Source organism: Boleophthalmus pectinirostris, unplaced genomic scaffold (genome assembly GCF_026225935.1).
Source record: "Boleophthalmus pectinirostris isolate CB_2022bp ecotype Guang Dong unplaced genomic scaffold, ASM2622593v1 HiC_scaffold_8, whole genome shotgun sequence".
NCBI classification, from domain to species: domain Eukaryota; kingdom Metazoa; phylum Chordata; class Actinopteri; order Gobiiformes; family Gobiidae; genus Boleophthalmus; species Boleophthalmus pectinirostris.
In genome coordinates, this window is record NW_026571515.1 from 18,792,946 (window position 1) to 18,819,939 (window position 26,994).

At 38.9% G+C, this 26,994-nt stretch overlaps 1 protein-coding gene across 1 annotated transcript in view; it reads right to left on the minus strand.

Moving 5' to 3' along the window:
- plxna1a (plexin A1a) overlaps positions 1–26,994 on the minus strand; it is a 519,677-nt gene that overhangs the window by 97,601 nt on the left and 395,082 nt on the right. Inside the window, exon 13 of the mRNA XM_055165879.1 lies at positions 14,521–14,741. Within this exon, the coding sequence (XP_055021854.1) occupies positions 14,521–14,741 (221 nt within the window). The remainder of the gene's footprint in view (positions 1–14,520; positions 14,742–26,994) is intronic.

Below are 26,994 nucleotides of genomic sequence, written 5' to 3' on the forward strand. Positions count from 1 at the left end.
GACAGTTAAGTAAGTGTACACATAAAATTAATTACCAGAAAAATACATGCTGATTGCTAATTAGCATATAAAATATTTTTACAGATTAGCAACACAAGCTTTAAAAAATAAAATTCAGAACTGACAAAGCCCTTGTGGATGTTTTTTGTGAACATATTTTACATAGTTTTAGAAAAAAAACAAACATTACTTTAAAGGTGGTTAAAGGTAACTTTTCTGGTGGGCGATCTGTCAAATGCTATTGTCTGGAATGTTTTACAGGTATATGGTATTAACCTTTCTATTATCATGGAGACCAAACCAGGCAGAGACAGACAGAGAGGTAATCCCACTCGCAGTCAGAATTCCTGTTTTTTTAAGTATTTTTGTGCTCTAAAACCACCTGCAATTGAATAAATGTAAGGTAGGGCTGTTTAAAGAGCCATTAAACACCCTCCTGAAGCTTTACTCCACCCCTAAGCAAAATCTGAAAAATCCTCCAGAGTGGGCAGTGACCAGTGGGTTGGCAGAGCGGGTGTGGGGCGGTCTTTGGAGCAATGATTGACAGCCGACTGACAGCCACAACAATCCAACATGGCACAGACCGGTGCGCTCCGGACTTTGAAACAGAGTGGACATTTGTGCTTGGATCACGCAGTTTCTTTTCTCCAGACACGGCGGGACATCACAGTGACCAGCAGTGCCAGGTAGGGGCGGGGTTGAGAGGGGCTCCTCACATACCACCCATAGACGCTAGTGTCTGTGCTCATCAAGTAATAACCTACATCTGGCTCATTGGTGACTGTAAGTCCAACCCAAAAAAACTTAATGTACTGGCCATAGTTGATCCTAAAGAGGCTGCTACAGACATGACTTTTGACCCAAAAGTCAGATTTTTAACAAATATGCACTAAAATAAGGCCAGAGATAGGTATACATTTCTATTTTACACCCATTTACACAACTAATCAGTAGAATATTTTGGTGTTTAGTGGCTCTTTAAAGTCATCGTAGGCAGAGCAATTATATATATCAATAGAAACAAGCAGGTTACAGACCCTCAATCAAAAAGTTACATAGTGAACCTTTAAATTTGAGAGTCAGGTCTGCCTGTGAAATGCTCCATTTGTTCCACAACTTAAGATATTTCAGCTTCTTGTTATATGCAACAAGTTTGAGGACTTTTTTCGATTCAAAAGAAGCCGTATTTTGTGTTACAACAGCCCTAATATCTCACCATTCTGAGACCTATGGTTACAACCTTGGCCATGAGAAAATACCTTGAGCATCCGCTTATACTCTGCATGTTTACGCTACGCAACATGCCACATAAACGTGTTTAAAGAACCACTCCGGTGCGGTGACCCCTAAACACAAGGCTGCTCCATGAACCTATAATACGCTACACACAACATAAACATGCATCTACATCAAATGAAGCCATAATGAAGAAAAACGACCTACTTTTTCCCCCTAAAAAACTTGTGTGACAAACCCGGCCGCTGCCTAAACCCGTGCCCGCCACAGCATCGAAGCGTCCTAATTGAAAGTCATTACGCGCTGGCTCGGTGACGGTGGCTGTAGCTTGGTAACGCTCGGTTGCTCTCAAACATAATGTGATTTATGTGGCCAGATTATGATGCGTAACGGGGACAGGTGTGCGCTGACAAAACAAACGGCATGACGGATGGACGCCGCTGTCAGACGCTCGCTACATGGTTATCCGGGACCTAACAAGCAGAGGGAGGTGATTACGCGCTGCAGGCTTGGCTAGCTGGCTCTACTGCGGACTAGACTGGAGGAGAGAGCCGGGGGAGGGATTTTCAAGCAGTGTGTTTATTAGGAATGACAGGATCAAGATGCACAACTAATGGTAATGGGGGATTGGTGATCTAGAAAAATGTGCATTGGTGAGGTGGTTTTGGTCAAGCAGAGATGAAGAGTTGATTGTCAGATAAGAGGCTATTGCTACTCCATTATCTTCTAGTTAAGTTTAAGTTAAAGGGCAGAAAATGAGCACTTGTGAAATGTGATGAACAAAGTGGACTTTTGCTGAAAACAGCCACTAGCATGCTAACGCTGTAATATCTTAAGAATTACAGACTCTAATGGTAATGAGAGATTAGTGAATGTGAGGTGCAGTTTTTTGTCAAGCAGAAATTCCAGAGTTTGATTCAAGTGTTAAAGCATAATGTTAATGTTAAAGCACAGTAAATGAGCACTTAGAGAGTAAGTTAGTGCTGGAGTTTACTTCTACCTTGGCAAAAGTAGTCCTAATCTTTTTTTTTTCTAAATTGAGGGACAGCAAGCATTGGTCTTCACAAAGGGGAAAAAAATAAATAAAAATCAACACTGGCACTAAAAACAAGCCAATAATAATTATTAATTTAATATAGAGGCATGTTTGTTAACTAAGCTTAATAATTCAATAACATTTTAAAGACCATCAATGCTAATACAAGTGCTATCTTAAATTTTAAGGGAAACAGTGGAACACAACTCCCCTGCAGCCTGAGGCAGCTGTGCATATCATGGATCTATAATAAACACTGGATAAGGCATTCCCCTGCTGTCCCAGCTCGAGACCAACTAGTGGCCGCTCCAGGTACCACAGCTCCCAGAAGCTTGGGCTCAGGAAGAATTCTCCCATAGAAGCACAAAGCATTTTGGGGGAATTCAGACTGCCCATGTTCAGCTGACAGGCCATCGATAACTTTCACAAAGGTTGGATTTTGTAAGGATTCTTTTCTATTTTCACAACATAAACTTTTTAAACATTTTAAATCCTTAAAGTTCACTTAGCTTTGTAAGACTTGGCCTAGCCCCGCTCTGAGCCCGCACTAGCTCTGCTCTAGCAGCTCTTGCTTTGATTGGTCCAAACGCTCCATGTCATGCATGTTACCTACATCGCAAGCGTGGAAGGAGCTTGCCCGTATTGAGGAAGTAAATGTGGAAAATAAAATCTTTTTTGGGCTCATGCATCAATGAGCACAGGCCACTGAAAACAATACGACGCCATCTTGGGTTCACCTTTTAGATTTTATTATAGTCTATGGGACACATGTACAGCAAGGTGTGTCACGCTAATTATGTCCTCTACACAACAGCTACAAAGTGGAACCTTAATACATAGTAATAAATGTTAATAGCAAAATTTAAAAACAAAGTTATTCAAAATGTAAAAAATATTTAGCTACACATGCATTTTGAGTTTAATATTAAAGGCACTGTTTGCCGTCTTAAAAGTATTGCTGTAGCACATCTGCTAACAACAACTAGCATGCTAACAGTGCATTATCCTGACTTTATGGCTTGGCTATCTAGCTGCACAGCAGACTAGACTAGAGGAGAGATTTTCAAGCAGTGTGTTTATTAGAAATGACAGAATCAAGATGCACGACTAATGGTAATGAGGGATTGGTGATCTGGAATGTGCATTGGCGGGTGCATTTTTGGTCAAGCAGAAATTCCCGAGAGATTATTTATTTATTTATTTTTTGTAAATTGATTCACGGGGACCAAAGCGTATCAGCGCTAAGGCCTGATTTTTTGTGACCTAATTTTTCAGGTTGTTCTAATAAAATCATAACTCACTGAAACGATTAGTGATTCGCCAGAAATCTCCGCAAATCCAACAGTCACGCTTGCCTGCAGTTAGCACACTTCCAGAGCCAGCAGTGGTTGTATGAGGAGATTCCAGGCCTCACAGAGCTGGGCCCGCTCTAACCGGAGGGGAGAGTTCTGGCTTGGGATAAAGCTGTTTGGAAGCTGACTCATGTTGGGACCTCCGGCGCCAGAATCGCCTCAGCACAGGAACACAAAAGCCTGGTAAAGACTGACCACGGCTACAACTACACTACCCATAATGCTTCGGGGCGTGATATGCACAACGGACATCCTGCAGAGAAAAACGCATACACTACAAAAACTAAAATCTTGGCAAATTCAAATGACTTGAAATAAAAACATGAAATAAAATTATCTACCAATGGAACAAGTCTTTTTGTAGTTGAAATAGGAAACTGCACCTAGTTATACTGAAAGGTAAGAAAAACAACAACACTTTGCACTTAAAATACAGACAGATTTTTGAGCGCCATGTACCACATAAAATCGGCTTGAGGTCAGTAAGTACAACCAGAATTAATACATAAAGCGCACTGTCAATTTTTGAGAAAATGTAGGATTTTAAGTGCACCTTATAGTCTGATTAATACAATATATCTTAAAGGTGCACTGTGTAACATGGAATTGTTATTGCTTTGTTTGGAATATCGCACTGTATGGCATTAAACATATTTATCTCAAATAGGTGATGTAAATACGCCATGTTACAGGTAAGATCTGCAGAGAGGCAACCCCGCTCACATTAATAATAATAATACATGATTTTCTGAGGTATTTTGAGCCAAATACCAGTAATCTACAGTAATACATGGAAAATGGAGAACTTGAATGCCATAATGTGGAACAAACCAAGCTCCGCTGAGACTAGAAAAGTTACATGTTAATTTGAGTAACTGGAACTTACTCAGATAACATTACTTTTTGCAGTGTAGACCTCCGCAGGGCGTAAACAGTAGCAGAGACAAACAGAGAGGCAGAAGAGCCGGAGGGGTGGGGGAGGGTTCAGGCTGGTGCAGGGGATTAACAGAATCATCGCGGGGAGCAAGGGAGCGCAATTAAAAGCACCACGCTGCATACATGATCAGGGTGTACGAGTAGCATGGAGCGTCTCTGGTGGAAAAGCTCATAGATATAACATTGTGTGGCTTCATTCACTCCAGTAACAATAGCGCAATGTCAATACTGTAGCTGCAGGTCTGTTGTGAATGTGAGGGAACTGAGAGCTTTGATTTGGTTGGTGTTTGTTAATGGTGTTCTGTGTAACTCTTCTGAGGGGGGTTTCTGTCATCTGCTTGTCTCCATGGAGATGTTATTCCTTTGCTTGGCTTGTTCCACAGTACTACATTAATCTTGTATTTATTCAATCACAAGTAAGGGTGGGTATCAATTTTGGACCTGGGGCCTCATTTCCTAGTGAGCGAGAGTGTTGGAGACGAGTGGAGACACTTTTTAAAAAAGAGGTCGCTGGTGCTAGGCTAGAGCATGTCAATGACCATAGTGAGCCTAAGAAACAGTCTTACCCACTCCACAAAACACCTGAAGCAAATCTATTATTACGCCAGACTGTCGATGTAAATGTCTGATAGAATAATTTTAGAAGTAAAAGCAACCTTGCATTTGAAGGATTTATGTTTGAGCAGCAGCGAGTTGTACCTCCTGATAAAAGGTTTGGCAGTATATGAGCAAATAGTCCCTCAACATGTGATGCAAGGTTAGTTTTATTTCAAACATTATTCTATCAACACAGATATTTACATGGTCACATTTGTCTATAGCGCTTTTCCACCTTCGAGGCACTCAAAGCGCTTTACAACAAGGAACCACTCACCCATTCACACACACATTCACACACCAGTGTACGCAGACGCTGTGGGCAAGGTGGGTTAAGTGTCTTGCCCAAGGACACAACGACAGCATTCATCAACCTGTGGGTCAGTGGATCTGACCGCTCAACCTGTGATGTTTATGTCAAGATTCGATGGATTCGAACCACCAACCTTCAGATCAGTGGGCGAATGCTCTACCAACTGAGCTGCTGCTGCCCCATACATCAATAGTCTGGCATAATAATTGTTTTTGCTTCAGTTGCACAGTGGAGTGGGTAAGACACATTCAACACTCTGGCTCACTAGGAAATGAGGCCCTATGTCCAAAATTCCGAACTGTCCGTTTAAGAAGTTGCCGATACGATACACAGGGTACGATACAATACGTATCTCATCCAGTTAGCTTTCAATTCGATACGATTTGAGACGATATATTTCAAATCGATTCGATACAGTTAAATTTTTAAAAAATGGCTAAATGATGGCTGTGATAAAAGTCTTTCTTAAACCACTTCTTGTGCAAAGTTAAAATCAAACACACCCATTTTAATCATCAAAATGGTGAAAATGTCAAATGTGTCGCATAAATGGATTTCCTTCCTCTAAAAATGCAACAAAACTGTAGTGTTATAACAAAATAATTGAGTAAAATATACCAAAAAAAACTCTTGGCAATATATCGATACAGCAGCCCACGATATCGATACTGTATCATCACATTAAACTATACGATTTATCGATATTTCAATATTTTTCCACACCCCTAATCACATCCTGCACTCTGTGAAGAGAAGACAACGGCACTTTGAGTTGATATGGATGACTTTCTTGAACATTTTGATGGAGTTTGTGTTGTGTTTGTGGAGAGGTGAGGTGGGAGGGATTTGTTTTTGTCTTTTTTCTGTTCTTTGTTTTGTTAAATATTAAAATGAATTAAAACTAAAAATACAGCGAAACACATACATTTTAACACTTAGCAGGGTCGCCTCTCCATGTATGTGATCTGTAACTTGGGCTAGTGGAATCACTTTCTTGTGTCTATGGCTATAGTATAAAACCATTTAAAGCAATACTGCGGAACATTCCAGTCATAGCAATAGCATCTGCTTGCAAACACCCTCCACCAGAAAAGTTAGATAATCCACCTGAATTTGCAGATTTATTTTATATGAATTCTTCAAATGTCGTATTATTTTTAAGTCCCTTTAGCACGATATCACTTGCTATACTGCTTATTTTATTTCATATTTTTTCTTCTGGTAGGAATTAACAATAAAACTATGCATCATGAAAGTTGAACTCTTGCCTCCAGGCCAGAAATTTCCACGTCTGATTCCCAGAGCTCGAAGACCTTTATGTGTGGGACTAGTCTGTTTTCTTCATGTCTTGTTAAGTTCCCTGAATTCCCCTATTTATCCTTCAACTAGACAATCTTAACAAAGTTGTTGCATCACGCTGGATTTTTTACTGAATCTAGACTCGCAACCTGAAAATATAAAGGAGTATTTCTGACCGCAACCCACCATAACATTTCAAATATTTACAGTTTTACGAAACCAACAAAAAATCTTCAAAATGGGCCCAATCCTTCAAACCCCAGACTCACAAAAACACATCATCTTTCAACCCTGACCAATAACTCCAAAAATATGTAATTATGTCCTTATGCAGCTTTACTATCGTCGCTTATTTCCTGGCTTTTGCTGGGAGGGCAGATATTACCAATACTTCTTTGACTGTGTGGTTTTTGTGGCAGAGTGAAGATTGTGGAGACAGTGGAAAATCCAAACCATGGAACAGCGCAGCGGAGACCAAACACGGATACCAGGCATTCTTCACAGTAAAGGAGAAAATTAAGTTATAATAATGGTAGCTTTCTAACCGCACTGGGCTGTTTTGCTGTAAAATGATCCTCGAGGAGCAGAAGTGGAGCCAGGACCTAACACCAGCTATAAGCCATGCCTAAACAATATAAGATTTGTGTACATTATTACATTTACAGTAGCCTAAAAGAACAGCTTCTTCCCCTGGGTGAACAGAAACACTAACTCAATTTAAAGCCGTGTTACGTAACTTTTATGCTGGGAATCTGTCATTTGCTCTTCTCTGTGGAGATTTTCTTGGTTTGCTTGAAATGTTTAACAGCGTGACATTAAACCTCTCTGTCTAGTACTTATTTCACAGTGTTCATTATTATTATTATACTCACTCTCCACAGATCTGAACGGTAAATCTGGCCTGCTTGTTTCCATTCCTGTGATGCAAAATGTGCTATTACGCTACATTACGATGATTGCATTTTTACTCGTTTATTTTACTGGACTGCACAAGTAAGTAGCTCATGTCGTATATTTTGACAAGATTAATGTTTCCAACCAGAAGCATTTGTTATGATTGCTGATAATGCATAACAATAAAGCAGTTATTTGAATGAGATTTCACGCAGTTTTTTTTATCCCCTGTGTTGCATTTATATTTAATAGAAGTGGGCTATGTAGAATCACAATGTATTTTCGATAGATTACCTCACAGTTAACACTCAAACATCATGTCAACAGCCCACTCCACAAATACACATTACAAATTCAAAGGGCCCATTTTACGCTGTATTCTGATCTATGTTATAATGTTGTTTCTTCGTCTAAACGTAAATGGAGTTGTGTTTTGTTTGATTCACACAAGGTTAACAACCAGCCCAGTTATTTTCTTAAAGAGATAACACTCTGTTCCACCTTAAAATGCCATGTGGTAATACAGGAAGTGCTCCACTGTGTTTTTAAACTCCCTAAACGTTCACTACAATCATTTGGATAATTTCAGACCTAGAATTGCCAATCTCTACTGAACAAAAGGTAAAAGGTAGCTGTTAACTTGAAGACCACTGCTTCATGACATCACAAGGTGGAACAGTGCGTTTTGAGCTTTGGAAACAGACCAATAATAAAGAGTTACCGTAGTTTTTGGACTATAAAGTGCACTTAAAATCCTTAAATTTTCTCAAAAATTTACAGTACGCCTTATGTATTAATTCTGGCTGTGCTTACTGATGTCAAACCAATTTTATGTGGTACAAAGCTCTCAAAATGTTTTATTACGACTTTGGTAACCTACGAAGCTGCACCACTTGATGGATTGTCAGAGCATTACGTCTACTTGTCTAGTCAGGACCCTCACGGAGTAAGTCGTGTCCTTTAGTCCGACAGAAGCTGACCGCATCAGCGCACAAGGAGCGAGCTGTTTTTTCAGAGCTTATAGTTTATGCAAATTAGCCATTTGGTTTTAAGTTTTGTTTGTGTACAACGGAAACAAATGTACGCAAAGCTGCATTAAATACAATATTGCTCAATGTATATTTGAGTCCTCCTTGTAGGAAATAAACAAACTTAAATTATCCACCCACATTCACATTCGTAATACACCTTCAGCAAGACAGAGAGGCAACTCAGGGCAAATTACGCCACAATCTGAATGAAACAAAACACAACTCCTGGTATGTTTTTGAGGAGGTAACAATATTATAATATGGCTTAAAGCTCACAAGAGTCAATTTTGCATAATATGACCTTTAAAAATGTATTGAATTGAACACTTTAGAATAACTCTCCCTTAATCACTGAAATATATGCTATGGTATTGTTTTGCTCAGATTTATCAGGATCACTAGCTGTAAAACATTATTTTCAGAGTTGGACTGTGTGGCTCCATAATCAGACAATGCCATCCCATTACAGTCGTCTAACAAAGGAAGTGCATAACATCATTGTGGTTCTAATTTCAAGTTCATTACTGGAGACACTTTGAAGTAAACTGGATTATTTCTACTTTTTTGCTTGGGCCTTGAATACCTCACAGCCTGGTCCTAATGGAGATGAAGTACCCCAGTGTACTTCTGTGGCAGTGTGGTCTCTCTGATGCCACGGCAACCACATCCAACTCCCAGGGCCGCTCCCGTGGTCTGCCGGTGCCTACTGTGATTATCGGGGTAAGTAAAAGCACATGGAGCAGCACAGTAAGGAATTATGGGAACTTACATGAGGTCAGAGTTCTGTTTCAAAACAAAAGTGATTGAAATGTGTGGAAAGTTGAGGCTTAATCAAATAATCTATAGTCAAATATGTTTTAATGGAGTGATGTCTGTAATGGGAATGCTCACTTTTTACCATATGGTTTACATTAATTTTCCATTCGGTCCAATCAAAAGTGTGGACTTTCTAATCACATGGTCGATGCTCCAATAAAAACATAAACATATTCGGACAGACTTGCAAATGATGTATTGGTATTTCAGAAAGTATGATGTTGAAGTATTAGGAGTTGAATCTGAAAATAGTAAATGTCTCATGAGACGGGGAATTATGAATGTAACACTATATGTGTAGTTTTAAAGTTTCAAATTGAAAACAGCTGACTTTGTATCAGTGCTCAACTTTTACATGTGTTTTATTTTAAGTTTAGTTTTGAAGTAAATATGTTTAGGAAAATGTATTGTCATGAGTATGAATCAACTTCTTTATAAACAACACTTAGGGAAGACTTAAAATGACATGAAAAGATCAAGAATTGAAACAGATCAACACATATGAAATACCACATCTTCTACAGCACTTTTCCACTTTCAAGGCACTCAAAGCACTTTAAAGCAAGAAACCACTCACCCATCCACACACACATTCATGCACAAGTGTACACAGACACTAGCAGCAAGGAGGGTTAAGTGTCTTGCCCAAGGACACAACAACAGCATTCATCTGTAGGTGCTGGAATTGCACCGCCAATCTGTGGGTCAGTGGATCTGACAGCTCAACCAATGATGTGTATGAAAGCAGAATTTGAAATGTCAACCTTTCAGGGGCAGTTCTTGGGGAGGGGCCACGGAGGCCCTGGCCCCGCCTCTAATCTGATTGGCCCCCTGAAGATCAGTGTCAATCAACTGGCGAGAAGAATAACCATAGAATTCAATGGTCACTAATGCAGTTTCACAAACAAACTCTTGGTGGCAGTAGACCTATTGCGTCAATACAACTTAATGGGAGAAGAAACAGACCTGTGGAGGGCTTTGTTTTTACTGTCTATGCTTGTATTTGCACTGTACTGAATTAATCATTTGTGTGCTTGGATGTACCCTCTACTTGGCCCCTGAATGTAACATGTGGTCCCTTAATGGCCCCTGTTTCAAAAAAATCCTAGAACTACCTTCAGATCAGTGGATGAACACACTACCACACTCGACCTGTCGCCACAGGGTATATTATTTTAAAAATACTAGTGTTACAATACAATACAATCACTTTATTTGATTCAATGCTTTGTGTTGTACTGACTTTGTCCCTCTCTGTACCATTCAGGGAATTCTTCAACGTTTTATTGTGCCCATAGTTTAAAACTGAGCTGCTGTTTTAATGCTCAGGGTTATGTTTAAAATATCTGATTATTGGGACTATCCACTCTAAACAAAAACTGCTCCAATGTCAGTCTCTTCTCTCACAGCACAAATAAACCAAAGTGGAATTTTGTGTTTGCTTGTTTGTTTTTGATATGGCTTCAGCAAATGGTCCCATTGTTCAACATCAAGACAAGATTGTTGTCATCTGAAAGGACTTTAAGCCTTAAGATTAATAAAGCAAGTCTGTGGAGTTAATTTGTGACAAACAATGAAAAGGTTAAACAATTGTGAATTTTCAGTTTGGTTATTTCATCCCAAAACAGTAAATCTGAAAATATGACGCCATCAAGTTCTATAACATGAACACAATCTAATCTAGGACTGTCGCCATAACTATTAACCATTCAAATCTAAAATATAAAATCTTTTGAATGGCCAAATGTCCTCAAAATTGCGCCATATTACAGATAGCTGAAAAGCCTGACCTGTACTGACCCCGTGTTCCTTCCAAACTCAATATTTAAAACAAAAAAAAAACAAAACCTAACCAAACAGCCTCTCCTCCTGTGTTCGCGTGCACAGTTTGATGTAACTGTGAGTAATAAGAATATGTCTGTGCCAAGGGCAGACTCAAGGTCCCTGTGCACCGCTCCTTTAATAGTGGCGCATTAAAAGGTGCTGTGCTCATTACAAGTGCGGGACACGTATACAGTCTTTTCGGGGACCAAAGAGGAGTGATGCAAGGCCCTATCAAGCACAGGCAGCCCCAGCATCTCCACAGGTGACCGGGCAGGCTTCAAAGTACACCCCACTCATATCGGGAGGACGGGGGAGGCCAGCCGCTGCCTCTCTTTGCGGGTGATGTTGAAAAATGGAGAATTGGTGATTAGAAGAATGTATTTAGTTTATTCGAAGGTTTGTGTGCTGAAAAATGAAGATTTGTTGATGCAATGTGCGCCTGGAGTTCAATAGTGTATGCTCCACAGGCAGAGGAGCCAGGGGGATCTAATGGTTTTGGGAAGTTTGAGCTTTGTAGTTTTGTTTTCTTCGGTGGTGTGGCCTCTGTGTTTGGTGTAAACATTTAAATACTCACAAGGCCAATACACTAGCTTTTCCTTTTGACTGCTAGGTAGCTTTCAAAGCCATCATTCAGGTTAGAAACACTCTACACCAGGGGTCTCCAACCTTTTTCTTCCAGTGAGCTACTTGTACAAAACAAAAATGCCAGAGAGAAACTCATCTTAACAGCCACAAGAAATTTAGACGATTATAAGAAAGAGGGCAAGCCTTGGGGTAGAGTTAAATGCCTATAAAACCTAAATCATTGTCCATTTATTAGTGCACAAAGTTGGGCCTCAATAGGGATGAAACAATAACCGAAATATTGTGATATCTTATCGTCAAAAGTCTCACAATAATATCATGAGCTGTCACAATATATCAAATTACAAGTTCCTTTGCTTAAATTCATGCGTTTATAGCAGCAACAGCTTATAAACATCAGGAACTACATATCCCATGATTCACCTCAGTGCAGACAACATGAAGAAATAGGTTTTTTACTTGAATTCTTGGGATTATGATGGAAATAATTCACACCAAAATCATGTCTATCTTAATATCTTAAAGATATTTTAAAAGCAATAAAGTGTCCTATCTACAATTATATTAGCCTCTTCAAAATATCACTATAAATATCGTACCGTGAGATGCGTATCGTGATAAAATTGTACTGACAGATTTGGATATCGTTACATCCCTAATTTGCAAAAGTAATAGGTATGTTATTTTTGTTATTCAGCTTAATTCCAAAATCCCTTGGCAAGCTACTTGGAAAAGGGTGGAGAGCTACAGGTTGAAGACTCTTGCTCTACGCCTTTTGTGTGTTAAAGGTGCATTATGTAACTTTTCGAGTGGAGGGTCCATCACCTGCTTGTTTGTTTGCTATGTTGATATGTCATTGCCCTACCTGGAATGTTACACAGTATGACATTAAACAGCTCAACCTTACACTTATTCAATTACAGGTGGTTTTATAGTTCAAAAATACTTCGAAAAACAGGCATTCTGACTGTGAACGGGTCGCCTCTCCACAGATCTGACCTGTAACTTGGTCTGGTTTTGTCTCCATGATGACAGAAAGGTTAAATACCACACTGTGAAACATTCCAGACAAGGCAATAACATTTCCAAAAGTTACACAATGCACCTTTAAATACTCACAAGGCCAATGAACTTGCTTTTCATTTTGATTGTTGGATAGTTTTCAAAGGCATCATTCACATTGGAAACACTTTTCTTATATTAACAATGGAGCTCAACAGTGACTCTTTGAAACATTTAATTATTAAGAGTTCAGAGGCAGCTCCATGCTAACTAATATCCATAACGCAGTAGTTTTAAACCCAAAAAGCATGTTTAAAATGCAAGAATCTGAAAAATGCTTTAATAACTTAGCGGTTTCTAACATTTCAGAAGCAGATTTCAAATAAAATTATAGGTCTTGTGGTCATTAGTTACCACATAGCTGATTAGCCCCGAGCAAGCTTTCTGTTCAAGCTTTCAAACTTTTAATTTTTTTATTTTTTTTGTTCCAGAACCGGGAGGTGGGCAGTCACTGTTGAGCTCCATTGTCAGAGTTAAAATTTTAAAACAACTCTCTTATTTTTGTCAGTGAAATTATTATATTTAACTATCTTTTCTAGACAGTTTCTGTGGTTTTAATCTCTATTTAAAGCTACCATCTGTTTAAGTTTATTTTTTTATTTTTTTCACCATTTTGGCAGATGTGAAACCTGTTCCCCTCTCATCTCATCTGGCCTTTGTTCAGCCTCACCTGTGCTCTGTGCTCTTCTTTTGTCAGGCCAAAACTTATTAACCAGGCTGCTGCTGTTAGTGCCTCCGCTCAATTTCATTTGTCTCCAGCTATGTCGGAAATCGGAATACACTAGACGGTTTGCAAGAACACCTTTAGTGCAAGTCCGGGCACCAGCCAATCCGCAAAGAGTCATACATTTTGTGTTGGCAATGATTCCTGAGATCGAGAATGGGAAAGAAAACGTGATCGAGAAGCCGGAATAAAGAAAATGTTTGGTGAATTTTATCAAGGGGAAAAACATTATTGTTCTTCTTCCTACGGGATTTGGCAAAAGCTTAATATACCAGTTCACCGCGTTAGCGGCACATTACATACGTCACAAGCAAATACCAGGAATTGGTTAACTAAAAAAAGTACCTGACTACTGTCGAGTGAACAAATTCTAATGCTGCGAGGTCAGACGGTTTCCACAAAGTGAAACCGGTGGATGAATCAGGCTATAAGCTTATACCATCTAGTGATGAAGTGTCACAATACAACACGGGCATGTCAGCCAATCTAATTACAGATGGTAGCTTTAAGAGACAATAAATAAATCCAGAATACTGGCCATTTTTTAGGTGAACCATTAAAGAAATTGAGCTTTTTTTTTTTTCTCTCTTTTTTTGTTGGTGAGACACAACCAGGCGTACAATATTGTTATATCATTTACATCTTAAATGCTCTATAAATCTGTATTCACAAACTTTGCAGCCTGCACAGTTTCTTGAAGTGGTTAACAAAATTGAGCTCTATTACAGAGTGCATAATAAACTCTCAGTGGTAATATTCCACCACCAACACTTCTAAACTTCTCTAATATAATAAAACACAAACTTTTCTCTTACCTTGGTGATCTTGGGGTGAGTGCAGCGGCTGTTCCCAGAGGAAGGATGCATCCAGCCAGGCTCGGACAGGGTGAGGGGCAAGTGGGAGTTGCCTCCGCTGGTGCACTCCTGTCTGAGGGAGCACTTCTTATCCTGAACGCACCAGCCGCACTCGAACCTGGGGTCGGCCTTCAGACACATGCCACAGCTGTCCCGGAGGGCGCGGCACTTGTACAGGTGAGCTGGAGGACACAGAGAGAGGGGTAAGGTCAGAAAAAAGCCACTGATAATTTAGAAGGGGGTGTGATGCTAACTGTAAGCACTGCTCTGTCTGAGGCTTTGATAGACTTTAATCTGAACACAATCTAAACGCAATTTGACCAAAAAGAGCTGACATAGTTGAAACTACAGCAGAAGCATCTTCAGCCTTATTTGACAGGATTTGCTAATGTGTGCATTTTGTCATCATAGCAACTCCTGAATATTGAACCATAGACATACATGTAAAACACCTCCAGCATGATGTCTCTGCAAAGTATCAATATAAAAGTGCAATAGTAAGATTGGTGGGTTTCACGTTCTGAAAAAGGTGTTTGGATTGATTATTACAAACATACTAGAGCTGTGTTTTGTTTCAGTCACATCTTTAAACCACAAGTTCTTCTCTTAAACTGAAAACACTTTGTGCCACCTTGTGATGTCATGTGGTAATACAGAAAGTACTTCACTGTGTTTTTAACCTCTATACACCTTTTATTTGGATCATTTCGGCCCTGGAATTGCCAATCTCGGCTGAACTAAAGGTAAAAGGTGGTTGTTTACTTGAAAACAACCACTAGATGACATCACAAGGTGGAGCAGAGTATTTGGAGCATTGGAGATGTAGACAGACTAATAGTAGAGTCACTCAAACATGTGTGAATCAAACAAAACACAACTCCTGGTTTGTTTTTGAGGAGGTAACAGCATTATAACAAAACTCACAAGACTCTGTTTGGTGTAATATAAGTCCGTGTACCATTTGTTCTTCTGAATTTCAATTAAGAACGAAACAATCAAATGGGAAAACAGTTTGTTATAGTGTCAAACAAAAAACTGATTTCAACCTCTATTTCTAATATTTAATTTCAAGTTTAATTTAAAGTCTTGGTGCCTATTTTAATTTTGATATTTTATTCTCTCTAGTTTATTTGCTCCTGGATGTCCTGCTGCAGTGTCGCCCACGGATCTATAATAACAACTATTTTTTATTATAATTCTATAGAGTCAACTGAACAAAGGAGAGTAATAGCTTCCTGTTTGTCGTCATGGAGTTCAACAATGACTTTCTAAGATGCGAAAGTAAACGTGTCGCTATAAAAGAAAAGGACTTGTTTGTCCACAAAATTGCAACGATTTTTCAAATAAGTCCATCTAGCAGCAGAACTTCTGGGGCAAATAAACCAGAGAGAATCAAATATCAGAATTAAAATAGTTCCCTAGACCGTTTTTTGATTGGTGTTACTTGAAAACTTTAAATTAAATATTGGAAATTGAGGTCAAAATCTGTTGTTTGTTAATAATGAAGAAGAAAGAAAGAATAATGAAATGACAAACTGTTTTCCCATTTTATTGTTTTTCGTTCTTAATTGAAATTCCTATATAGGACCTTTAATTCTAAAATACATTTTTGAAAGGCAAAAATAAAAATCGGATTGCTTTTTTTAAATTCACAACTTTTTGGGAGAAGTCTATACAAAGTAATCAAAAGTTGTATTATGTCTGAGAATTGGAGCAGCAGCGTACATGAATCTTAACCACCCCAAGTCTGCCGCTGCCAGGACCAGAAGAGAACTGCTTTTTCCCGATAAACACAAACGCACCATGCCACCTACGGCTATATTAGAGAAAGTAATTCAACAGGTTATGTCTTCTAATGCCAATGGGGATTTGATCATTTGAATCTTCCTCCTCTTCCGCTTCTCTTTCCTTTTCCAACTCTACCTCATTTTAACCTCCCTTCTCTCCTTTCTCTTCCTCTTAAAAAATAAAAAATACAATATTCCCCTTGACTCCACTGTGGGAAAAGTCATTAAAATTGTAAAATGAATGGGTAATTTTGTATGTGTGTAAATATTGTAAAAACAGCTGAGATGAAAGGGAGCAGAGGGAGGGGCAGAGCGGAGCACAGCGTGTTAACAAAGTACGAACAAGGAGGATTCTACTTGTTCTTATAATTAATTTGAATTTCATTATAACGAAGATTTGAAGAGATTTGTTCAGCTTTTTGCAATTTTGTATCACTTTCTTGCAGACTCAAAGGTGTAGATTGCATTACCATTTAATTATTATATTATGAGATTAGATTTACAGATAAGGACACACTGCCTTTGTGTCCTTAGGCAAAACACTTAACCTATACTACTCTCACAGTCTCATTACCCTGGGATATATACAACAGGATAGTACTGAAATAAATTATCTTAAATTAAACTAATATCATAGATTTTGAAAGAGAAAACCTAATTTACTCATTTATAAGCAATGCAAAGTAATAGTAGTAGATTCTGCTGGTTCCTCCTGTATGTAGTAGTTTTACTTTTACTTACTTACTTACTTACTTAAAATTACAAAAAAAAAAAAAAAAAAAAAAAAAGTGTAATTTTTAAATTAATTAATTAATTATTATTATTATTTTTTTTTTTGGTATGAATAAATTAGAGGTTATTTGAAAAATTCCAAGCAACTGCCAGTTTCACATCAGCCTCACACTTTCTTTTTTCTCTCCCTCCTCTCCTTCCTTTACCTCCTTTTCCTCTTTTTACTCCTCCCTCCTCTTCCTCCTTTCTTTCCTCATCTTCTTCTTTCCCTCATCTTCCTCCTCTCCCTCCTTTTCTTCCTCTCTCTTCTCCCTCCTCTTCCTCATCTACTTCTTTTATGTCCTTTTCCTCACATCCCCTCTTCTTCCTCCTCCTCTTTTCTTCCTCTACCTCCACTTCCTCCTCTTTTTCCTCTTCCTCTTCATTCCCTTCTCATCTTCATTCCCCTCCTTTTGCTCCACTCCTTTTTCTTCCTCATCTACTTCCTCTACCTCCCTGTCCTCACCCCACCCTTTCCTCCTCTCCCTTCTTTTCCTCCTCTCTTTCCTCTCCCTCATCTACTTCCTTTACCTCTTTTTCCACCCACCCCTCTTCCTCCTCTCCCTCCTTTTCCTTTTCTCTCAGCTCTTACACCTCCCTCCTTTTCCTCCTTTCTCTCCTCTTCTTCATTCCTCTCTTTTCTCTTTCCTCTCCCTCATCTACTTCCTCTACCTCCTTTTCCTCACACCCCCTCTTCTTACTCTTCTTCTTCTCTTCCTCCACTCCTTCCTCTTTCTTTCTCCCCTCTTTCCTCTTCCTTCCCTCTTCTTCTTCATTCCCCTCCTTTTTCTTCCTCATCTACTTCCTCTACCTCCCTGTCCTCACTCTCCTCTTCCTCCTCTCGCTCCTCTTCCTCCTCCCTCCTACTTCATCTACCTCCTTTTCCTCATACCCCCTCTTCTTCCTCTTCCTCTTCTCCTTCCTCTTCTTCTACCTCCACTCCCTCCTCTTTCTTCCTCGTCTCTTTCCTCTTCGCTCTCCTCCTTTCCCTCCTTTCTCTCGTCTCCTTCCTCTCCCTCATCGACTTCCTCTACCTCCTTTTCTTCACACCCCCTTTCTTCCTCCTCCTCTTTTCTTCCTCTTCTCCTTGCTCTTCTTCTACCTCCACTCCCTCCTCTTCTTCATTGCCCTTCTCTTCCTCCTCTCTCTCCTCTCCCTCATCTACGTCCTCTACCTCCCTGTCCTCAGAGCCTATCTTCTTCCTTCTCCTTTTTTCTTCCTCCTCTCCTTCCTCTACTTCCTCCTCTCCTTCCTCTTCCTCTTCATGGTGGACTTCAAACGCATTGCCCTGGCTGTCTCCATCTGTCCGCAGCAGCTCTTAATCAGATTATCCACGGGCCGGTCTTAAAGGCAGCGCCGTGCTAATTAATCTGAAGCAAATGAATGATTGAATTAACAGGAACATCTCAAGTCTAAAGCGGGGCCGAGCTGCTGAGCCTCAGACGACTAAAGGAGTTCACAAAGAAAAGACAAGCAGCGTGAAGAGGAGGGATTACCACAGAGGAGGAGGAGGAGGAGAGGAAAGAGGAGGAGAGTTAAACCAATGAATATGGTTTATAACGCGCCTGTTCAGAAGTGTGGAGTCTCCAGCACACTAAACACTAAAGCAAGCGTCTTATCATGTGTTTAAGTAGAAATGTATATTTATGTAGTCTGGGTTTATTCCTCACACCCACAGATATGTTAGCTGAACTTATAATTTTAACTTTCCTTAGTGAGACAATACCCAGTATAGCTGTCCTGGTTGCTGACTTTATGGCTCTATAAGGTTTTAAGAGGTATTAACTATAAACAACACATTCATCATTAGGGGTGTAATGATTTCCAAGTCTCACGATACGATATCGTCATGGTATGAACCTCACGGTATGATATTTATTGCGATATCATGGGAACGCTCACGATATGGTGGGGAGGCTCACGATTAAGGATGTAACAATATCCAAATCTCTCCGTATGATATTTTCACAATATACATCTCAAGGTACGATATTTATTGCGATATTTTGTGGAGGCTAACAAAACTGTTAATATGCTACTTTTTCCTCTTAAAATGACTTGACAAGACAATCCAAAGAATTTAGACTATGTTCAAACTGCAGGGCTTAACGCTCAATTTGGATTTTTTTTGTGAAATTTGATGTTTTTGCAAGGTCATTCACATTTCCAATTAAATGCGACTTGTATGTGATCTCCAGTGTGAACAGTAAACGGCCCAAAAGTGTCCCGCATGCTCACTGGAGGACACGACGACGTCAACCGCAGCGAGTGTGCTCTGTGTTTACGGAAGTTGCCTAAACATGGACAGGAGCATTTGAGCACCTGGAGATTTTAAAGTTCCTCTCGTACCAAAGCCAGAACATGTACAACTTACTTGTTTTAAGGAGGAGATTGAGAAGGAGAAGGACGAGGTTTTTGGTTGTGGCGTTTTGTGGGACAGTGGCAGCAAGGTTCCGTTGAAAGGAACGTGTGGATGCGGAGATGTAGCCAAGAGTGGTGAGTGGCGATGTGCTTCGCTTCAGTGACACAGAGTTCATTAACAATTTTCACCTACTTCAGCTCAGAATAGTGATGTTTGTTGCTTGTTGATAACGTGTAGGTCGGATGAATGCGCTTTGGCCGTTCAGACTGAAGTCGCATGTCAAAAGATCGGATATGTATCGGTTTCAGGATCACATATCGAAGTGGCCTGGGACGCATTTGAAAAAAATCTGATCTGTGTCGTTCAGACTGTCATTAAAAGATCAGATACATGCCACATAGGGGCCAAAAAATCGGATTTGGGTCACTTCAGGCTGCAGTCTGAATGTAGCCTTAAACTTAAAAGTGGTTAGAACTGTTATTTCTTCTTGTAGTCTACAATGAAATGGAGCAAAGGATCATGGTCTATGTAGTTGCCTCTGTCTTTTTTGCTGCACCATAACTCGATATATTGTGATGGTCCACGATATTATTGGGAGAACTTTGATGATACAATATCACAATATTTCGGTTATTGTTATATCCCTGTTCATCATTTTACCTTTTCTAGTTGAAAATGTCTCCCCACTCCCCTTCATAATGTCATCACAACACAATAAGCGTGCATCGCATCAGGTTTGTGAAGTTGTAGCTGAGCGTGCATCAAGGCTGAGCAGCTCGAGCGAATGCCAATCCCAGACTAACTGTGAAAACTGTGGAAAAATCTAAAACTAGTACTTTATTCTAATTAGCAGAGACCCAGAAAGAAAGTGGACTGGATCTGAGTGACGATTTGCGGCGACCTTTGAAGGAAACATGGTCGCAAACAAAGCTAAGTGAAACTGCACATGCTGAACAGGTGACTGAGACTGACATGACAGATAAAGTTGTTAACACAGAGTCTGCATTAATCCAGAACACAATAAGAGAAGAAATGAATGCAGCGATGGATAAACTGCAACCACAAATTGATGGACTGAAGACCGAATTGACCAAATGTAATAAGAAAGTTAGCATTTTGGATGAGTTGAACCACATGGAGAGCCGTATTTGGGATCTGGAGACCGCAAACGAACTTCTCTGCAAAGAGAATAAAATTCTGCAAGACAAAACTGAAAGCTTAGAGAATACAGAATAGAGAATTATATTTCCATAGTCAGAAATATAATGTCTACGTTCTTGGTCGCTGAGAAGGGGAACCCGAACAGTTATGTGTTGGCTTTACTTAGCGCGCTGTTCAAGGATAAACTCCAATTTGTGCCTGAAATTGTGCAAAATGTGAATAAATCCGGACAGCAGACCATGATCGTCAGCACAAGTCGATCTCTCATGGGGCTTTCCATGAATAAATTCAAATTCTATGTATGCTTTTGTCCATTTTGCATAATACCCCTTCTGTAAGGTTGGACAGTGGGGACTGCAGTGCAATGCCAGGGGGCCGATTTCCAGATCTTGTGTAGTCTGTAGTGCCAAGTGGAAAACCCATCCAGACAAACTCCACACTGTTCAACCTGGAAACTCCTCGCTGTGAGGCAAGAATGACAGCCAGTGATCTACGTTGGACCTGACACTGACATTAATTTTAACTTAGTGAATTTTAGACAGGAACGATTCTTTATGACCCTATATGAGGCACAAATGTTTTTACACTCCATGATTCTGTCTCATATAGAGTATTGCAGAACCACATGGTCACTTGCTGCTGGCACAACACTCAAACTAGTCAAATCATTTTTTTAAAAAGCTGTAAAAATACTGAACAAGAAACCATTTTCAGTTCACCAGTGCACTATTTTAGACAAGCACAACTTGCTTAATTTTAATAATTGTGTTGATTTTAAATATGGATGTTTTATATTCAAAGTTCTGTATGGACTTGGCCCCCCTGCGTTACAGGATTTTATTAAAGTAAAGACAGTCAGTACGATGGGAACTAGGGCCACAGCGCGGGGGAACAGTGAGGTCCCACACCACATTTGGACAAAGTGTGTCTCAGTCAGAGGCACTAAGTTCTTGTGGACACTTTTAGTGTATATCTGTCACTTGTATTGTTTGTTTTTTTCTGTTGAATTTGTGGTGTCACCTGAATAGGGACTACAGATGGAAATTAGCATTTTTGTTATAATCTGTCATATTTAGACTGCAGTGTTGTAGATGTTCATTAATATGCACTGTCCCTATTAATTAAATAAATAAAAATACTGTCCAGCCCCAGGTAAATGTGCCCTCTTTGACCCTTTTTTCAGTGTCCTCTGGGTAAACCTGTCAGTGTAGTGGGGACCCATCTCTTGGTCTTGGGCTAGTCTTGGTCAGTACTATCTTAGCTGGAGGTTGTTGGGATCAGAGCTATACTTTTTAAATGGTATGTAAAAGTAGTCGCTACCATTTCTGTAGTAACTGAAAGGATCATGCACATAAAGGCCATCTTTAGTACCCTATTACAAATGTCTATAAAATCCGCCAACATGAATAAATTGCCCAACATGGTTCTTCTATAACTTCACTCAATCAATTTCACAAACCGATCCAACATTAACAGATACATCAGATTTTACAGGAATTCATCATTACAGTCCATTACCACCCCATCATTCCCCGTGAATATTTCTCAAGTGAGGCGTCGTGATTTCAACAAAGGCCCAGCTGCTCGCATTCTGTCACGTCGGAGCCGCCAATCTCAGCCTTCACAGCCACAACAGGAGAAACTGTCACACAAATCCGACATCCGCCTTTAACAACATCAAATCTACATCGGAGCTGTCACATCTAAGCGCCATGTCCCCCCAGACCGGCTGCTCAAGGCATAGAGACCCGTACAAGGGAACTTTCAATTCTCTTATTTCAATCTCAAAAACTTTACTATGGCTCAAAACAGTGATACCTATCCATAACTCTAAAAAAATATATTAGAGATGTGGCCCACTTGAAATGGTTGGTGGACTTGCTTTTAGATCTGGCATGGTTGGAGATCACAGGTGGAAAGAAGTAAAAGTAGTAAATAATGTACTTAAGCATACATTTTAGGTATCTGTACTTTAGTTAAGTACATTTTAAAGTGGATATACTGTATTTTTTGCTTTTACTTTACTACATTTGCAAGCCTGTACTTTCTACATTACAATTTTTTATTTATTTATCTTTTTTTTTTATGATAGTCTGAGATCTACTTAAAGGTCTGAGGAGTTTATTTTTGACACATTTGCAGCTAAAAACTATTAATTTAACTCTTTCTGTTGAAGAAAATTCATCAAAATTACTACATGTGATTACTACATCATAGGTGGAACAAAGTAAAAAGAGTACTTAAGTATACATTTTAGGTATCTGTACTTTAGTTAAGTACATTTTAAAGTGGATATACTGTATTTTTTAAACTTTTACTTCACTATATTTGAGAGCAGGTATTGATACTTATTACATTACATTTTTGAACAGGAATTGAAAAGTAAAAGTAGTTTTTTTTTATTTTTTTGTCTGAGATTTGATGAAAAATCTGAATAGTTTATTTTTGATACATTTGTAGTTTGAACAAACAAAAATATACAAATAAAAACTTCTAAAAACATGATTATTTCAATTTTTTCTGTTGAAAAAAATCCATCAAAATCACAAAATTTGAAGCTTTATTAGATCTCAAAATGTTGCAAAATACTTTTACTTTTTACTCTTTAATGACAGCTTCTGTACTTAATGATTTACTTAAGATTTTTCATGTGTTACTTTTACTTGAGTTTTTTTTTTTTTTTCTCTGGTATCTGTACTTTACTTACATAACAAAATTGAGTACTTCTTCCTCCACTGTCGGAGCTTCTGGTAAGCATAAAGCAATGATTATATTTCCGTAATGTTCAATTTGTGCATTGTGGGAAAAAGACGCTAATTTGGTTAAATCAATTCTGAAAGCAGATGGGTGCTGTCTCTAAATGACACCCATGTTTCCATATTTTAAACAAATGAATACTATTTAACTATGATCTATGTTACAATTATTTTGCAGTTGCTTTCTAAGTTATCACTGCATTAAAGATCCTACATTACACAAAATGGACTCCTGTGAGCTTTAAGTAATAATGCTGTTAATCAAAAACATACCTGGACTTGTTTATGGATTCATTCACACATTTTTGACTGTATTATTGGTCTGTTTATAGCTCCAAAGCTCAAAATGGTCTGTTCCACCTTGTGATGTCATGAAGCTGTAATTAAAGCAGTCAAGTTAACAACCAACTTTTGCCTTTAGTCCAGTCGAGATGTGTAACAGAGTGAGAGAAGAATTCATTCTAAATGTGCAGGCTTTGTGTTAAACGTGTGAATGAAATAAAACACAACTCCACGTCTGTTTGTGATGAGGAAACAACATTATAACCTACATCAGAAAACAGTGTAATTTGGGCTCTTTAAATATTAAAAACTCACACACGAAACATGAAGGAACTATTCACCCATTAATGTTGATGAATACGCACACGACACTCATATAGATACTATAGGGACAGACAAAGCCTCATAAAGGTGAGTAGAAGTTGCTGGAATCTGGTCAATGAGTCTCGTAAAGGGAGCTCAGGGCTAATTAGTTCAAATACTGCCAAAAACACTGCCATTGTTGGTAAATCTTGAGTTTTTCAGGCTCTTTCTCTAAACTTTCACAGTTCATAAATTCTTCTTTGCCTCTAGTAGCAGCTTGATTCTCCATGATTTTCATATGCAAAAGAGAGAGTTCTGTTTGTGTTTCCGTCAAAATCATCATCAGTTTTGCCGTCTGACTGGCAGTAGTAACCGTGTCTTCCAACTCGCATAGAACCATGTCACTCGCCGTAGGACCAACGTTTTCTTTATTGCTTTGCTTATCAACAACTATGCCTTCTGGAATTAATCGTTTTTGTGAGCAGGTCTTTCTAACGCTCACGAGTATCTTTTCATGACCAACTCTTTCGAAGTTTGGCTCACAAAGCTCTTCAACTAGTGCCCCATATTGTTCGTAGGAGCCCAATGTGGGTTAGTTGAATCGTAAGCTGGTGTGGGTTCTCCTGGATAAATGAATGAAATTTTTGTTCAGTAAGTGTGCTTCTTTCACTAAATAAGCTATGAAACAATTTGAATAGCAAATACCTCGATGAAAGTGATGCTGGGCACAATGGCGAACCTACAAGAAGTTTCTGGCAGAATGTCATCTCCATCATTGCAGCCAACCTCGTTTATATGTTCAGCAAATCCTTTGTTTTTTTTTTCCTCACAAAACCGGATAAAATTACCATAGCCTGCTCTGGGCCATTTCATTTATTTATATACTTAAGCAGACTAAATTCATTTAAAAGTAATCCTAGTTGAGAGTTCCGAAGCCCCTTGCATCTCGTATGGGTATGCCAAATGCTTGTCACCATGGAGATGTTATAGCTTTGACTGGAATGTTCCAAATTATGGTATTAAACGTATCTACCCTGCGATTATTTAATTACACATACTTTTATTGTTCAAAAATACTTTAAAAACATGAATTCCTACTATGACCTGCTGTCCTGGTTAGGGAAAAATGCATAATGCCATACAGTGTAACATTCATCTCCTTAGAGACAGACCCTGAGGCAGAAAAGTCACACAATAGCGCTTTAAAGATGCATAGGGTAACATTTTTAGTGCTTTGTTTAGAATGTTCCACAGTTTAGACTAAGCCTATCTATCGCTACATACAATTCAGATCTGTGGAGAGTCGCCCCTATTCACAGAAGGAATTGTATTTTTGAGCAGACCCTCTGGCAGAAAAGTTACACAGTGGCTCTTTAAACTTTCAAATCAACAGCAGTCACACGTCTATAGTGTTACACTCCATAGACCTGCTGGCCTCCGCTCTGCCGCATACCTTGGAGCTTAAAGTATTAGCAGAGTTTGTAGTTCTTCACAGCCCAAATGCTACTCTCTGTTTAGCTGTATTTATCGACTGTGGTGCTAAAAGGAAATTGGAGGATTTGAAGGGGCTCTCACACTGAAGCCACTCGGTATAATGTAAGATTAACACTGTTTCTCATTATGTGGGTGGCAGGACAGTAGTCTATACAGAGGAACACATCGGCACTTGAAGTATGTGAGAGAGGACAGACAGCAGCTCACACTTTAAAGTCCATGAACAATAATCTTGAATGTCCTTGTATGTTAGAACAATAATTGAAAGAAAATCCGTGTTGATTATTTCATTTATAGTTATTTTATTGGGGATTCAAATACAAAGTGCAATTCTCAAGACCAACGGTATTCTATACAATACCTGGGAATGCGTTTTATATAACGGCGCATAACTTTCCAACCATAAAAGATAGAAACTTACTTTTATTTCCTTGAAAAGCTAAGACTTGTGGCTTTTCGAGCATATTTCCGTCATTATCCTATGTCACACGTACGCTGCGTGTTGATGTAAAGAAAACGAATATCCAGTAGGAACTTTGATTTCCGCCAAACACATGCGCTCCATCCATTTTGATCAGCTCAAACTTTGCCAAAGAGTGCAGTGAGTCAAAATGGTCGACTGCTCTGAGCGTCTATGTTCGCAACAATTGAAAAAGCCGCTCTAAGTGCAGTTATTTCTCAAATAAATGGCAAATTACACAATGTACAAATCCAAATGCAATATACACTATAAAAATGCAAGAAGTGATGTGGCTCTGTGCCCTGGACCTGACACGAGCTGTTTCCATGACTGGCACCAGGAAAGTCATGGGGCGATTGCACTTTTTTTGTTTTAACGGCAATAAAGATATTTTTTGTTTACTTACAGACTTGATATTTTGCACTTTTGTAGCTAAGGCCCATTTTTTTCTGTTGAAAAAGTTGTTTATACATGTTTGCTGTGTGTTTTGTATGAAAGCGTGTGACTTTTATTTACTGTTTGTTTTTTTTTTCGTTTTTTTCATTTGTATTTCTGGTCCTATAGCTTTTATTACGACCATATGACACAACTACAGCAGCAGATTGTGAAATGACAGGTTGTACTGAAAAAAAGGATGTGTAGCACTTCATTAGAGGGTAAAAAGGGGAAGTTTTAATAGTTAAATTAAGAAATCCAGGTGAGGACAAATGTACTAAAATTATATTCTACTCACCTCTGCTTACAATTGTGCGAATTTCAACTTTTTTAACAAAATACTCTCTCTACATTTACATATTTATATCTGTTAAACTCAGCTGAACTGCAATTATTTTATTTGCACCATGTCAGCGGAAAAAACAAATACATTAGCATAATATGATTTCATTTAATTTCTAACTAAAATGGTAATTAGGCAATAGTAACTAGAGCTAGATTTTCCCCTGTTATTAAAAGGCCCATATTACACTATTTTCTGTTCTATGTTATAATGTTTCCTCATAAAAACATACCTGGAGTTGTGTTTTGTTTCATTCACACATGTTTAACACACAAACCCTG